The sequence below is a fragment of the Phoca vitulina genome, unplaced genomic scaffold (assembly GCF_004348235.1).
Source record: "Phoca vitulina isolate PV1807 unplaced genomic scaffold, GSC_HSeal_1.0 scaffold65, whole genome shotgun sequence".
Classification (NCBI taxonomy): Eukaryota; Metazoa; Chordata; class Mammalia; order Carnivora; family Phocidae; genus Phoca; species Phoca vitulina.
The window spans coordinates 713,261-729,783 of record NW_022589768.1 but is presented as its reverse complement, the minus strand read 5'-3'; the positions used below and the strand labels follow the sequence as shown (position 1 = coordinate 729,783).

Sequence of the window (16,523 nt, the reverse complement as noted above, 5' to 3'; positions counted from 1 at the left end):
CGCGGCACAAGGAAGGAGACCTAAAACGAGGCTCCGGGGGGTTACGTGCACTTGCCGTGGACCCGCTGGGAGCGGGCACTGTGTTTGACCCCAGGCTGCTCAGGGGCCACGCCCACTCGGAAACCATGACTCAGACACTCACGACGTCCAGATGTGAGAGACCACAGCTGCACAAGACAGGACGGAACACCCCTCCCGTGGTCTCACCGCCCGGAGGCGCTGCATGGCGGGACAGCGGTCGGGGCTTCCAGCTCCCGCCACACCGGGAGAGGTCCCTGACCTCAAGCTCCCAGCTGAGAGGGTGCAGCCGTGCGGGCCTGGCCGTCAGGTGACCGGGTCGGCTGCACCTGACACCTGTCGAGAGGACGGAGACGTCCTGCCACCAGATCCAATGCGAAGGTCCCAGAAGAGCTGGTTGCTCCTGCTGGGATCCCACGCCATGCGGAAATCACTCTGGCCAGGGATGCCGGACTCCGGAAAGTCCAGGACACCTGCCCAACCTTGGAAGTCTTACTTTTAGTCAAATACCTGAGGTCCAGCGATCTGCTGCTGGCTGAAGACCTACCCTCGTACTTTAATAGGCAGCCAAGGGGGAGCTAAAGGGGGGCATGGCCTCCCTTGTGGAGGCCGGCAAGGTGAAGGGACAGCGCTGCTAGGGAGCCCCCTCCTGCCCCCGCCCAGCCTGGAGGTTCCTCACCAACGGCCGTGGCAAGCTGGCTTCATCCTGAGCTGAAGGATGGACAGCTGTGGGTGGGTTGCTAGTGGGAGAAATCACAGGTAAGAAGAGAAGGTAGTAGGATTGTCAGAAAGCATTAGACTCCTGGGGCCGTAACTCAGTGATGCGTTCCATCTGCTGACTGTCGCTCATGGGGGCTTGATTCCTCGCATGGCTCATAATTTTGATTTGTGAGCTCATTTTCTGGAAAGATTTATCTATGAAGATCTTGCAGAGCCTGGCGGTGCAGTGCCCTGGGGGGCCCACAGCCTGGAACTACTCTTCACACCGTCTGGGGCTCCCAGACCACAGTGGTACCTGTCTACTCCAAAGCCCCGGAGAGAGCAAATAGTCTCAGGAGCCTCCGTGCCCCGTCCGCCCTTCCCCCGGAGTCTGGGCTAAACCAGGACACTTGCATCTCCCCCGCAGTGGGTAGATTTTTCGAGGCCACTGCCCACGTCCTCAGCCCTCTGTGGGGGTCTCACTGCAACACCCTTCCCGCCACGGAACCCGGGCCTTGCCTTTCCTCATGGAAACCTGAGGCGCTCTGTATCCATAAGCAGCCGATGCCCCAAAAACACATAAAGCATCGGATGGTTTCCAAATTCCTTTTCATTTTTGGCCCCTAGGAATTTCCCTTATAGCTTTTTTGTTCCTGCTTAGTTTTTCCTGAGATGGAATTCGTGTAACATAAAACTCAGCATTTTAAAGTGTGCGGTTCAGTGGATTTTAGCACATCAGTATGTTGGGCAAACATCACCGCTGCCTGATTGCAGAATGTTTCCATCATCCCCCAAGAGCCCCCAGAAATGCATGTTAGCAGTCAGTCCCTCACCCGCTGGGGGCCAGCCCTTCTCTGTGTGGCTGGACTTGGCTGTTCGGGAGGTTTCACATAAACAAAGTCGAACGACGTGCGGACTTTGCTCCTGGATTCCCTCACTTGGCGTGTCCTCGAGACCCGCGGCCCTGGGGCCCTTCCCCGCACGTGGTGCCCTCTCCCAGCCAAGCGAGCCTCCCCGCGTGGACACAGCCCGCCGGGCTGTTCTCTCAGCAGCGGGCGGACCCCGGGGTCGCCTCCACTTTGGGGTGGTTTTGAATAACGGTGCCGTGAGCGTGTGCGGGCAGATCCTCTTACCTTGTGATCTCAGGAACACATTATTCCTAAGTTTGTTACGTTTTGTCCAGAGTTTTGAGGCGTTTTACGCCGGATACGTGGGCGGTTGCCGGGAGCTAGAACCGGCGTCCCGGTGTCCCCTTCTTGCTCAGTGTCGCCCTCCCACGCTCTCCTTGTCCCCAGAGTAGGCCAGCCAGTCTTTCGGCAGCCGCCCGCCCGTCCATCTGTCCGTCCGCCCATCCGCGGCACGTTGGGGAGACTGCGACGGCTGGGGAGACGGCCGCGGGCTCATCGGTGCAGACCCCTGTCTCCCCGCGGCCCTCCCTCCCTCCGCAGGTCCGACGCCTCCTTGTACTGCGATGACGTGGACATTCGCTTCAGCAAGACCATGAACTCCTGCAAAGTGCTGCAGATCCGCTACGCCAGCGTCGGACGGCTGCTCGAGAGGCTGACGGACCTGCGCTTCCTGAGCATCGACTTCCTCAACACGTTTCTGCACTCCTACCGCGTCTTCACCACCGCCGTCGTGGTCCTGGACAAGCTCATCACCATCTACAGGAAGCCAATCAGCGCCATCCCCGCCAGGTGGGCAGGCACCTCCTCTTCCCGACGGGCCCCCGGGGCCTTCCAGGCTGGGAGGGAAGCCGGGCTCGGGGTCCAGGCGGTTGCCGAGGCTGCGACCGGAGTCAGGGGCAGGGGGGGGAATGCGGGCGCCCCAGGAACCAGCCAGCCCTCTGCACAGGGGCGGGGAGGGCTGAGCGGCCCCGGCCCCGCTGTCTGCCCCTCTGCCCGCGGGCTCTTGGGGTGGGGTGGCGTCTCGGGGGTGCACGCAGCTCTAAGCCCAAGCACAGGGCTTCCCTGCCTTCCCATCTCAGAAAGAAGGGGAGGGGGTGGGCGGGAGGACACAGAGAGAGGCCGAGACCTCAGCCCTTCCCTGCCGGAACCCCACCCTGCTGTGGAGAGAGGGGGCACCCCATCGGGCACACGCGGGCTGGCATGGGGAAGGCAGGCCACCTGGCCTTAGGTCAAGGCCACCCTTCCACCCCCAGTGCCAGAGCGCAACCCCGCCGTCAGGCCAGCCGGGGCCCGGAGAGGCCAGGAGACGGCCCCGGGCCCCCAGTGTCCGCGGCTGATGGGGGCCCGAGTCAGGGCCCTGGGCTGGCCGCGTGCCCTCGAGGCACGTCTGTGAGTCGGTGCAGCGGGCAGGGTGGCGGCGACCCTCACTCTCCTTTTCCTCCTGTCCTCTTGCTGTCCTGCTCCAACCGCTGTTCACCTGCCCACCCCCAGCTCTGGCCAAGCCTCGAGGGCCCCGGTGGGTCACCGCGAGCCCTGGGTCCCTGCCAGGTGAGAACTCGAAGGGCAGGCACGGCCCGCGTCGCAGGCTCGGGGCTGGCCCAGAGAGCCGGCCTCAGGACCGCAGCGTCAGTGCACCAGCTGGGCACCCAACAGCAGCCTTTACCCCGTCTCCCCGAGGACTTACCCGGGCGAGAGCCGAACGGAGCGAGGCCGGGCGGGGAGTGACCCCACGTGGGCCTGCAGCCCCGCGGAGATGCACGGAAAGGCAGTTAGCAATCCCCATTCGGCACGGGGACAGCGAGGCCGAGTCATGAGGGCTGCCCTGTGGTCGGCCAAGTTCAGGGGCCGCATCCAAGCCCCCGAGGGACCTCACTGCTCCGGGGGGACTCTTCAGGAAGTGGGAGGGGCCAGCAGGTGACTTCCTTTTCTGCCCAGACCCCAGCAGTGGAAAGGCCAGCCCATCCCGAGCCTCAGAGCCCCGCTGAATGTCCCCCACCCCCTGGGCGAGACTTGGGCCCAGAGCCTCAGTTCTAGGGCTACCTCGAAAAGAGCTGCTGTGTCCCACCAGCTCCCGAGGGCTGCTGGGAGGCCACGCTGGTCCCAAATGAGAGCCCAGGACGTGACTGCCCCCGTACCCCAGTCCCTCGGCCTGCCCACAGCAGCACTCACAGTCCACCTGCTCTGGCGTCATCGGGGCAGGGCAGGTCTTGTCTCTGCTCTGAACTTCTGGAACCTCCCCAGCCTGAGAAAGCTGGACAAGCCACCCCCATCCAGGCTGGGCTCCCACGTGCGAACTAAGGGGACCATTCCTGGGGGCCCAGAGGTCTGTCCCGTACAGAACACAGAGCAGACACATTTCACACTTGTGAGCGATTTTATGTATTGTTACATACATGTCACCCGCTTCCAGCCTGGCCCTGAGCGGTGGACCCTGGCGTGTGGAGGCAGGGGCCTGACCGGGATTGCTGGGAGACCCCACGTCCCGCTCCCTGCCCCAGGCTTGCCCCCACTCCTGTCTCTGAGCCTCGGCCTCCCCATCCGTAAACACCCTCAGGACCTGTGTGAGGGTGAGGTCAGAGCGTGTGGGGGACATCAGGCCCTTGTGGACAGAGAGCTGCTGCTGACGTGGAAGCCTGAGTCCCGGCCCAGACCCCAGGATGGGACACTTGCACGAGCAGACCTCCGGCCACGGGCCATGTCATCACACCGCCCCCTGGCCCTGTGTCCCCTCAGATGCACCTGCTCAGAGGCCCAGCCCAGGCGCCAGTGTCCTGAGGCGTCACTTAACTGGCTTTGCTTCTTGGGGCATCGAGCCAAAGGACACCACCAGCCAGAGTGGGAAAAGGAAGGGTTTTCCTTGCAACAAGTAGCAAAAACACCAGGGATGTTTCCCAAAGCTGCGTCCCTCCAAGAACAATCTTGGGAAGTTTTAGGCTAAGGGCAGATGCATGTTGATGGAGGGGCTCGCGCGATGCAGAATTCACGGAAATTGGGGCAAAGCTGTCCTGAGCTGGCAAAGCCCAGGTCCGAGCTGAGTGAGGTCACGAGGCCGACGAGGGCTGGCGTCCTCAAGGCCCCTGCTTGCGTTGATCCTGGGTGTGGGTGCTCAGAGGGGTTTAAGTCCTGTAAACACAACTCAAGAATGTGTGTCGGGTCGGTCTGGACTTCTGAACCGGTGCTGGGAGTTGAACCACTGGTTTATTGCTCCTGACATGAGGAGGCTGTCCCCCACCTGGAAGTGCATGTCTGTCCGCACCTTCGGTTCCCTCTAGATCACTACAGCCTGGGGTCTGTTCTGCAATTTCAGCATCTCCCAGACAGCTCTGCAGGGAGTGTGCTCAGGCGAGCGGTGCCGGGTGGGTGTAGATCCCAAGGTGGCCCGGGCCCCCTGTGTCCTGTTGCCCCCCCCCCCCGGAGACAGGGGGACTCCAGGCCTGGGAAGGCAGCCAGGCCCACGCTGACCCTTGGTCGCCATCCGCCGTCCACCCCACAGGTCGCTGGAGCTCTTGTTTGCCAGTGGTCAGAACAACAAGCTTCTATACGGTGACCCTCCCAAGTCCCCGCGCGCCACGCGCAAGTTCTCCTCGCCGCCGCCCCTGTCCATCACCAAGACGTCGTCCCCCAGCCGCCGGCGGAAGCTGTCCCTGAACATCCCCATCATCACGGGCGGCAAGGCCCTGGACCTGGCCGCCCTCAGCTGCAGCTCCAACGGCTACACCAGCCTATGCTCGGCCGTGTCGCCCTTCAGCAAGGCCACGCTGGACACCAGCAAGCTCTACGTGTCCAGCAGCTTCGCCAACAAGATCCCGGACGAGGACGACACGGCCGCTGAGAAGCCCGAAGAGCCCGTGGCTCTCAGCAAGCAGAGTGAGTGGACGCATGGGCCGAGCCACCCCTTCGGCCCCCGGCCCCACCAGGCTCCCCGAGGGCAACAGGGGCTTGGGGATCCTGGACAGAGGGTGGTGGCCACACGTGTGCGAGCCCTGCCTGCAGGGAGGCAGGCAGAGACCCCCAGGGCGTCCGATGAGCGGTTCCGTGGTCAGGCTGCCTGACGGTGCGGTTTGTCCTGCGTACCCGGTCCGTCCGTCCGTCTGCGGGGTGGGTCCTGGACCCGGGAGAGGAGAGGTCAGCAGACCTAGGTCCCGCACCCCGGGCTTCACGGTGCAGACGAGGAACAGGACCACACACGCACGTGGGGACATCTGGTATGCTGTGTTCGAGGGATATTCGAGGGGCCCCGGGGGTGGGCAGAGACGGGGTCTGCAGAGTCAGAGGCTTTCTGGAGGGCCCAGGTTTTCACCAGAAGGAAGGGAGCATGATGGGGCAGGCAAGGAAGCAAGGAAGGGTGTGTGTGTTCAGGAACCGCCTACGGCTCGGTACGGCTGAAACAGTGGGGGTGGGGGCAACACGGAGACCAGGAGGGACAGGCCGCCAACTCCCTACGCTCAGAGCCCTCCTGACCATTCTGGAAGGGCATCTCCTTGGATGGTTGGGCTGGTTCTCTGTCTTAGTTCAGCTCAGGACACGTCCTGGGTGTCCAGGGCGCACTCTCAGTTAGCACGCGTGTGCATGCAGATGCACGAATGTGCACACGCACACACACACATGCACACACACACCTGGGCTGGTTGGAACCCCAGGCCTTGAGGAAGAGGCCTTGGAGAAAGACGTTGAAGATAGGCTGTCTCCTCTGTGCGTCAAGGGGAGGGGAGGGAAGCCAGTGACTGAGAGTCTGTAACCAAGGGAACAGCCTACCAGGGAGCCCCAAATGCCAGCCGACAGGGGCAAGGGACAGGGCGAACCATCTGCCCTAAACCCACAGCGAATCCAGGCCTGTCACATTCCGAAATTCAACGTGACTCAGTCCTGAAAAGTGATCTCCTAACGGGCTTCTTGACCAGTGATCGACCAGTCTGATTGTGCACCAAATCGTGTGTGTGCGTGTGTGTGCAGATGTTCGTTCCTAAACAGAAGGACTGTCTCGGTCTCAAAACGGTCACATGTAATTTCACGCTCTTTCCAGTTGGGGAAACTGAGGACCAGATAGGTTAAGAGCTTTTGACCAAGATCTCACTTTTAAGACAATTCATCACTTTTCTCCGAAGTGTGTAAACCATGAGTCTCCCAAGGTTAGGGAAACTGTAAGTTACTGCCAAAACCAGGACACTTCTGATAGTGACCAGAAGTGCGAGACCACAGGCACAGAGCAGGACTTTCCGGGCAACGTGGCACAGATGGTCACCCTAAGATGCTTCACACACACGCACACGCTCACGGGTGCACACACAGGCATGCGCACACATGCATGCACAACGTTCATGCACACGCATGCACACAGATGTGCACACATGCACGCGCACAGACATGAGCACACACCAACACACACTCAGTGCGCACATGCATGCACACAGGTGCGCACACGTGCACATGCATGCGCTCACATTTACACACTCGGTGCGCACATGCATGCACGCGCTCACATTTACACGCACACTCAGTGCGCACATGCATGCACACAGGTGCGCACACGTGCACATGCATGCGCTCACATTTACATGCACACTCAGTGCGCACATACATGCACACAGGTGCGCACACGTACACATGCACTCACATTTACACGCACACTCATTAATGCGCACATGCATGCACATGGTGTACACACAGATGCATGCAGACACATGCACTCACATTCACACACACACACACGCATGCACACAGAGACATACACACGCGAGGGGTCACAGGGTACGGCACCTTGCCACTCAGAGTGTGGTCTGTGACCAGCCACACGGGCATCCCCTGGGGACGCATTAGCGATGTGCAGCCCCGCTCCAGACCCCCCGAGTCAGCACCCGCATCCTAACGAGTTCCCCAGCGGTGCCCGTGAGGGTCTGAGAAGCCCGGGCAGAAAAGAGCCATCGTGGAGACTCACGACCCCCGTTGGCGCGGGAAAGGCTCTGACCCCTCCCACGGCAAATAAAGCTGTCACGCTTCCTTCAGCCGGCAAATCCCAAACCCACTTTGTTCTGCTTCGGTCGCTTATGGGCCTGAGTTTCTAAGGGAGTGACTACTGAAGACACGTGACGTTATTTCTTCTCTGCCCCAGGCTCAGAAATCTCCGTGAGGGAAGAGTCCGACAACGACCAAAACCAGAGTGACCACGGGGACACCGAGGCCTCACCGACCAAATCGCCAACGACGCCGAAGTCAGTCAAAAGCAAAAATTCCTCAGGTACAGTTCAGCACTTGGACGTTAGAGATGCCAGGAGGACACGGGAGGCCCCGGCCAGGAGCTGGGGCGGGGGGGGCGGTCTCGCTGAGTGCAGGCCAGGGACCAGGGCCCCGCGTGCAGGGCCGCCGCCGTGCGTCACAGCCGGCAGGGCAATGGCAGGGCGATGGCCAGGCTCGGGCCACTCCTGCCCAGCACAGTCACCCCGGCTCATTACCACACGGTGCAGCAGACGCAGGAGGGACCAGCAGGGGTGGGGGGCGGCTCATTCACAGGGACCCAGGTCCTTTCACCGTCGGGCGGCCTTGTGGAGCGGCCAGGTGGGTCCCAGTTACGGACCGAGGGAGGAGACCCTGACGGGGTGACAGCCCCCGCCCACGCCTGACTCCTGACCCCAAAGGGTCTCGGGTCCCCACTCGGTGCTCCCCGCCCGAGCCCTCGCTCCGCCTCACCTCCTGGGGCGGCCCCTCCTGCCTCCAGCCCATGGACTCCCCCACCATGCCAGCCTCCCAGGGAGACCCCGTGAGTCCCAGGGCCGCCCAGCCATGCACCCACGGCCACGGCTTCTCAGAGCCACCACCGCGCAAGCATCAGAACTGAGCTCCCTACGGCATAAGTGCTGTGCCTGCGTCCTGAGCGAGGATTGCTCTCCAGAGACTTAAAGGTGGCATGACAGGCTTCCAGAGTCAGGGTCTGTGGCCGCTACCGCTAAAAGTTAAGCATTATTCGGCACTGATGCTCCACGGTGCGCGACGCCGCGTACTTGGGGCCATGCCCTCTCCTCTAACCGTGACATCCACTGCTTGGAGCAGGTATTAATGTCCCGATTGCGCAGAGACGCGGCCACACGGCGAGCCAGGCCTCGCTGCCCCCACCACGCCCGCGAGCCCATCAGGATGAATTCCTGGTGTCAGGCAGTGGACGGGCTACGTGCTCGTCCCAAATAGGCTGAGAGCGTGAGGAGGCTCATGACTCTGTCCCCAAGCAGCCCGGGCCCAGCTGAGCCCTGGGGATAAAGGAACAGCAGGGGTGGATGGGGCGCTGGCTGGGGACTTCTGCAGACCAGAGAAGGCGGAGGGAGGCGGGGGCTTTCCCTACCCTGAGACCGCCCTGGGGGTGGCACGCCCCTCTGGGGACCTGAGCAGGGGAGCGGCCCCCACCTCTGCCTGCTAAGCCCCGGGACGCAGTGAAGACAGGCTGCCCGTCTTGAGGCTGCTGCAGCGTGGGGACCCCCGGTTTCCCGACAGTGAGGGCTGCACCAGGGAAGGCTGAGGGTCGGTTTTGCCCCCTCCACAGAGTTCCCCCTCTTTTCCTACAACAACGGGGTCGTCATGACCTCGTGTCGGGAACTGGACAACACGCGCAGCGCCCTGTCGGCGGCCTCTGCCTTTGCCATAGCCACGGCGGGAGCCAACGAGGGCACCCCGAACAAGGAGAAGTACCGGAGGATGTCCCTGGCCAGCGCAGGTATGCGGGAGGGGGTCCCCTCCATCCGCGGGCTCAGCCCAGCTGCAGGCAGCCACCCCTGCCCCAGGAACTGTCCCCCTCCCGGTGTTCAGGGCTTGCTGCTCCGGGCCTTGGCCAGCACCGAGCCCCGGCCGGAAGCCGACCACCCGCCAACCACGGCAGCGGCCGGCTTCCCCAGGCCTGGGCTTTACATCCAGACGAGCCCTGAGCCCCATTTCTAGTCCTCCTGTACCCTCTCTCCCCTGTGCCACCAGGGTTTCCCCCCGACCAGAGGAACGGGGACAAGGAGTTCGTGATCCGCCGAGCGGCCACCAACCGCGTCCTGAACGTGCTCCGCCACTGGGTATCCAAACACTCTCAGGTGGGTGGGAGGCCCCCGGCGCTGGCCCCCAGGAGCCGCTGCCCTCTGAGACCACGGGCAGGACCGCGGGCAGGACGGCCTCGGGGCAGTGGGAGGGAGGGAGCCCAGGTGAGCCGTCCAGCACCCTCAGAAGGGGCTGCTCCGGTGTCTGGCCTGGGAGGGCACCAAGGACATTCCCGGGCCCCAGGGCTGGGTCCCTCCACCTCTGTCTGCAGCAGGGGGCCAAAGAGGTCCGCACCCCCAGAGTCCTGGCCTTGGGGTGCAGCTGGCCAGGGTATGACCCTTGGTCTTGACCAGAGTTTTATACCTAAGGGCCTCTAGGCTCCCCCAGTGGCCTGCACGGCCAGGGCAAACGAAGATGAGGCAGGCAGCCCTCCGCGTGTGGCTGGACAGGGCAGCGCCAGCGTGTCTCCCCCCACAGGACTTTGAGACCAACGACGAGCTCAGATACAAGGTGATCAGCTTCCTGGAGGAGGTCATGCACGACCCCGAGCTGCTGACCCAGGAGAGAAAGGCTGCGGCCAACATCATCAGGTATGGGTGGCCCCAGCCCCGCTGAGCTCGGCCCGCTGCCCGGGGCCCAGGCTCTGCCCCACACGGCCGGCCACGGGCAGGGAGCCGGGGAGGCCCTTCCAGGCAGGCTGGCCTCAGGCAGGGGTGTGGAGGCAGGAGCCCTGAGCTGCCGGGGGGCCGTGCGCCCCGCTTCTGCAGACGGGCCCCTGAGCAGGCGGCCCGTGTGTCCTTCCTCCCCTCAGACCTTGGCCTCTAGAGGCAGGAACCACGTTCTCCCTGCACAGCCCCCAACTCCTGCCTGGTCCGTGGCGCCCGTCGTGGCCGCCGTTCCCACCCGGGGCTGTTAAATCTTCATGGATTGAGGGTTCAGCTCCGCGGTCACACGAGCCACGTGGCCGCACACGACGCCCCCAGGAAGAGCATTCACACGGCCGCCCAGAGCTGTGCGGACGGGGCAGGCTCACTCCTGTCTGCAGGCGCTCGGGGCGTCTGCGGGACAGAAACGGGTTACGTTGTTCATCCCCGAACTCGTCCGTCTTCCTCCCGTGCAGACGGTGAGGCCAGGGGTCAGGGAGCTGAGTCCTGACGGTCAGGCCATCAGGGAGACATCCCTGACAAACGGGCAGTGGGCTCCGGCTCGGGAAGCACAGAGCAGAGACGAGGCAGCCGTGGGGACCTGCATGGGGAAGCAAGGCGGGGGTGCGGGCTGCACGGGGCCCATCGCGCCGTCTCGTCCCCTAGGACTCTGACCCAGGAGGACCCGGGCGACAACCAGATCACGCTGGAGGAGATCACACAGATGGTGAGCCGGGCTGCCGCTCACCGGGCCGTCCCCTCCAGCACGCGTCCCCCCGGGGCGGCCGGAGCCAAGCGCTGCAGAATGACTCACAGCCGCAGAAGTGCGTCCCGTCCCGGTCCTGGAGGCCAGGGGTTGGAAGTCAGGTGTTGCTGGAGGGCGCTCCGGGGAGGGGCCTTCCTGCCTCTTCCAGCTTCCCGGAGCCCCGGGCGGCCCTTGGCGTGTGGCCCTGGACCTCTGATGTCCTCCTCCTTGTTCCAGGCGCTCCTCATTCCTGTGCATTTCTGAATCACCTTCCCTGAGCATGTCTCTCCCTGTGTCTAAGCCCCCCTCTCGTAAAGACTCCAGTCCTGTGGGATTGGGACCCACCCCAATGACCTCCTCTTAACCCGGGCACATCTGCAAAGACCCTATTTCCAAATCAGGTGACGTTCCCAGATACCAGGGAGTGGGACTTCAGCGCCACATTTTGGAGGGAGGAAATTCAACCCGTGACACCTCTGCCCCTCTTCTCCTCATCCTCTGCTCACCAGCCCCGCCCGGCCCCCGCTGCGTGTTCTCTGCTCCGCGGTCCCCGGAGGAGGGGGGCCGGGGCCCCGGCTGGGGGTGGTGGGTTGCTCCTCTGTGCTGAGCCGTGCCAGGCTTTCATCAACAGCGGCAAGTCTACACCATCACCCCCCCGTTCAAGATGAAGCAGCGGGGGTCTGGGGAGGTGAGGCGCCCTACCCAGGGTCGTGGCGTCAGAGCTGGTGTTGGCACTCAGCTCAGTTCCGACTCCAGAGCAGGAGATCACCCCACACCCCACGCTGCCTCATCCCAAGGAGTCGGGGTGCCACTGGCCACCTGCCCAGAAACGTGGGCGCCCTGGGGAGCACTGTACTTGCCACGAGGAATGTGAGCTAATGGTGCGGTTCACGCGGTGAAGGGAGTGGTGTGTGTCCGGGGGCCCGGCCCGGCCCACTTCCTCCTCCAGGTCAGGGATGTGCCCCCGCATGCCACCGCAAGCCGCCCCAGAGCCTGGGCCCCCGCCACCATGGCGGCCAGAGAAGCTCAAGGCCAACTGGTTCTGACCCCCCCCCGCAGCCCCACCCTGGCTCACTTCCCAAACTGGTGGCTTGAGCTCCGGTCCTTGCCGTACTCGGTGCTCACACTGAGGACTCCAGGGCCTGGGGCCTGGGCATGGGCGAGGCCACCCACGGGGAGCAGCTGGGGAACACCTCCCTGCAGCGGCCCGCATCCTGCCCCCTGGGCGCAGCACTCAGCCGGGGGCCCCCAGGGCAGGAAAGGTGTTCCTGCATGCAGACACCACGCTGACCCTCAGGGCAGGACGCCGGCTGCGCCCTGGGAGACGGGGCTGCTTCCTGGTGCCTGCCCACAGGAGAGCAGTTTCCCAGCAGGGGCCAGCTGGAATGTTTAGCCCTCGAGAACACAAGAGCCCCTTGCTCCCTGGCAAACATCCTGAGCTCTTGCAGAACAAAGCACCGCTGAGCTGCCCCCCGGCCCTGGCTTGTTCCCAGAGCCCAGAGAGCCCGTGGGGGCACTTCCAATGTGGAGGAGGCTCCAGCGGCCTCACCAGAGAGCCTAAGGGCTGCTTGCAGGGAGACTTTGCCCGGCCCCATGGCAGGTGGGGAAGCTGTGCTTCTGGCCTCCCCTCCAGGGTCACCTTGTTTCCTGGGTGACCAAGCGGGAGCAGGGTGAGCAGCCTGCCTGTCCTTGCCCGGCCCCCACGGGCCTCTCCCCGGCCTAGGCCAGCCACAGGCCCTCAGGCTTGACAGTTCAGCCATCCTGGGCCCCCAGGAGGGTCCCTACCCCAAAACCTGCTCCTGTCCCCGTGTCCCCACTTGTCATTCCGATGGCTTCGTGTCCCCATGTGGCTGCATCCAGGCTTCTGGCCCGTGGCCGACTGCGTGGATACCCTTCGTCTGCTTTCCTGCATTCTGTCCCTGCCCCGTGCTGCGGCTAGAGCTCCCTGAAGCCCAGGACAGTGATTTCCGGTCCTTCTGTGTCCGGCGTCTAGCAAGGACCCTCAGTGACTGTTTGCCGAGGGAGTGGGGGAGGGAGGGAGGCAGACAGTTAGGGTGAGGGCTTGCCCCCTTGCTATGGCGTGGACCCCATTCCCTTGTGAGCAGTGCAGCTCTGGGGGGCTCAGCCCAGCCCCTGGGGCCTCGGGGCAGGGTAGCTGGCCTTTCTGGCCCATGTGGCCTAGTTGGAGGTCGGGGTGGTTCTCGTTCCTGACCCCTCTCTCATGGACACCGGCCCCTCCCACGGCCGGCCCTGGTGCTCCTTCCGCTCTCTTCTCCAGCTCCCTCCATCCCCCCCCGGATCCAACAAACCGTCCACAGGACCTCTGTGGCAAGGACGCCGGCCTCTCCATGTCCACCTTTGATCAAACCCCTGCCACTGGGATCTTGGTCCCCTGACAAGTGTTTCCCAAGGACTTCCCGCGGCTGGGGGGGGGGGTGCGGGGGAGGGAAGGGCAGGTGGCTGTAAAGGTGGTGCCCACGGTGGCCCTGAGGGCCAGAAACATGGGAACCCCAAGACGAAGGCCAGGCAGCCGTCTTCTGGGCGCCCCGGAGGTCATCACACCTGTGAGTCCACATCTAACGAGTCTTCAAAGGAGACGCTGTGGAGCTGGCTGCGTGTCCAGACAGAACCTGAGGGGAGGGACGGGTCACTGGGAGTCACAGCCGGGGCTCCAGGCCCAGTCGGCCCATTTCCTGCCGAGGGACGTGGGCCACTCGCGGTCCTCTGGACGCCTCTGTGGTCTCGGTCACGGCTGGGACAAGGCTGCCTCGTTGCCGCGTGAGTGCTGACTCACGGAGCGCAGGCTCCCGCCGCCCCCCTCCCCCACTACCAGAACCTCGGCCGAGATCACATCTGAGAAGCGGCCGGAAATCCAGGAGGGCCTAACTCCGGACTTGCTCCCCTCAGGCCGAAGGCGTGAAGGCAGAGCCCTTTGAAAACCACTCGGCCCTGGAGATCGCGGAGCAGCTGACCCTGCTGGACCACCTCGTCTTCAAGAAGATCCCTTATGAGTGAGTGGGTGCGGGTGCTGGGCCCTCCCGGTCCTCCTCCCCGGCAGCCGGGCCGCACTGCATCCCTGGGACCTGCGCACTAGACTTCCCGAGCCACGTGCACTCTCCGCAGGGGGGCAGAAACGTGGGTGTCCGCAGGGGTGCGGGAGGATCCTCTTCCCTGGCCCCGGGTTCTGCACGCAGCGTGTGAGTGTGCACGCGTGTGCATGAGTGTGTGAGTGTGCACTTGCGTGCGCCCCAGGGTTGGGGGGGGCAGCTCTGGATCTTGAAGAAGCCCCGAGGCCTGGCATCACCCGCTCCGGGCCGTAGTCAGTCTCCCCCGGGTGCTCCTGGTGATTACACTGTTTAAATGAATTCGCGCCACCTTCCTGGAGCTCACAGCATACCACCAGCATCCATTAACAGCCTCTCTAACACGTGCACGGTATTCCCCGACGGTGCTCGGACCATGGGGCGCTTTGCAGTTTTCACGTTTGTATCTAAAGCTGAGGTCAACCTCCTCATCACCAAGTGTTTCTGAGTTTCTGACAACTGTCCGGGAATAGTTTCCCAAAATTAGGATCTTCGGTTCTGAGCTCTGAACCGCTGTAGGGCCTTTGGTCTCTGCTTTCCAGAAACTCCCACCGGCCGTCACCGGGTGGAGGGTGGCCGCATCTCGGACACCTGCCGCATCTCCTGGTGAAGCCCAGGTGCTCTGGGAGGAGAAGCAGAGAATCTTTTCAAACCCAGTTCACTCCCCTCCAGCCCACAGCACGCGGCCGGGGTCCCTCACCGTCCCTGCCAAACACAGAGCTTCCCCTGGGAGGCTCGGGCCATCTGTGGCCTTCTCACATGGTCCTCCTCACCAGAACACTCGACCGGCTTGGCTTGTGGGCTCCTTCCCCTTCCGTCCCCAGACTGCAGACCTTCCTCTCTGCACACGAACCTGAGATGTGAGTTCTCCCCATCAGGCCCGAGCTCCAGGACAGGACCAGCCGGCACTCTGCACTCCACAGTAGATGATGTGCCTCCCACAGAGTCTCTCGTCTTCTTGGCCTGGCAGCAGCCCCGTGGGGAAAGTGTGTTCATGTTCCCATTTCACAGATGAGGCCACTGAGGCCCTGAGCCGGGCCAGGCAGAGCTAGACGCCAGCCCAGGGTCCCTTCCTCTCTGGAGCTCTGCAGGAAGTTCCTCTCCGAGAAGTAAAAGCCTTTCAAAGAGCAGAGAAATCACAGCAAAGAACAGAGCAAGGCAGAGCTCATTGGCCCTGGGCTTCCTTACTTCCCACAGGGAGTTCTTTGGACAAGGCTGGATGAAACTGGAGAAGAACGAAAGGACCCCTTACATCATGAAGACCACTAAGCATTTCAATGACGTGAGTACAGGGGCCCGGGGTCAGGGGGCAGTGCCTTTCTCTCCCGGGTTTTTCTTCGGCAGGACCCTTGAGGTCCTGGGTGACCAAAGGTGCAAGAGCGGGCTCCACACGAGGCCCCGGACTCCTGTGATTTATAGGCGTCATAATCTCACACCGACCCTTAGCCCACGTTGTAGACACAAGGAGACCAAGGCTCCCAGGGCGGATGCCTGGGGTCTCCTGACGAGTGTCTGGAGGAAGACGTGTCCCGGTGACATCCCCAGGACCGCCCCGGCTCCAGCCCCGGCCAGCACAGGGCGCCGGCGGCTCCCGCCCCCTACGAGCCCCGAGGGCACTCTGAGCCGAGTCATGGCCCGAGTGAGGGCTCTTGATGGCTGGATGCTGGAGCACAGGACTCTGCTTGTCCTGACGGCCTGTCCGGGCTGCCCGGCCAACGCCCCGCGCCGGGGAGGCTCCCTGGCCGTCGGGAGGAAAGGCAGGAGAACCCCCTACTGCAGCTCGGGGCGGAGCCCTGTAGGGAACCCAGCAGCAGAACAGGGGGCCCCTGTCAGAGCTGGAGAGAGTAAGTGGAGGAGGTGGGTGGGTCCCGGAAACACCCCACCCCAGGGTGTGCCCGGGACCCAGGCGAGCCGACGGCCAGGACACGACGTAAGCATCAGTGGCCTGTTTGCCTCATGCCAGCCGCTGCGCCACGGGCTTCGTCATCACCGTCTCGTTTAACCCCATCTCTCTCACTTTATGATTGGGTAAACTGAGGCCCAAGGGAGTTAAATTCCATCCCCAACATTACACAGCAGGACAGCCTGCTTTGAACCCATGCAGTCCACCTCCGAGGGCTGTCCTCATCACCACCTGGCATCTGGCCATCTCTCTTAAAATCCGGCATTTCCACCAGACACAGAATATGTGCCTCCATGACGGAGACCGTCACAGCCCGCCACTGTTTCTAGACCTTTCTCTGACTCTTTGCCTCATTGAGTGGTACCGACTGGGCTCTCCAACATCAGGGCTAGAATGAGGGCAGGGGACCAAGGTGCCCGGAGTGCACCCGCCCTCATGCCCACGTGCACCCTTGAAGCCTGCAGCCCTTAGGACGGAGTTGAGTGCAAATGTTGATAATGAATCTCAGTGGTGGTTCCA

General features: G+C 63.2%; 1 protein-coding gene across 2 annotated transcripts in view; it reads left to right on the top strand.

The window, feature by feature from the left end:
- The window catches only part of RASGRF1 (Ras protein specific guanine nucleotide releasing factor 1), a 99,306-nt gene that overhangs the window by 67,285 nt on the left and 15,498 nt on the right, over nt 1-16,523 (top strand). The window contains exons 14-23 of one of the 2 annotated variants that reach the window (XM_032391864.1): nt 2,166-2,414; nt 3,117-3,173; nt 5,119-5,492; nt 7,735-7,860; nt 9,154-9,324; nt 9,579-9,685; nt 10,107-10,219; nt 10,940-11,000; nt 13,926-14,029; nt 15,299-15,383. In XM_032391864.1, coding sequence (XP_032247755.1) covers nt 2,166-2,414; nt 3,117-3,173; nt 5,119-5,492; nt 7,735-7,860; nt 9,154-9,324; nt 9,579-9,685; nt 10,107-10,219; nt 10,940-11,000; nt 13,926-14,029; nt 15,299-15,383 — 1,447 coding nt within the window. The remainder of the gene's footprint in view (nt 1-2,165; nt 2,415-3,116; nt 3,174-5,118; nt 5,493-7,734; nt 7,861-9,153; nt 9,325-9,578; nt 9,686-10,106; nt 10,220-10,939; nt 11,001-13,925; nt 14,030-15,298; nt 15,384-16,523) is intronic. The other variant, XM_032391865.1, reaches the window with a different exon arrangement.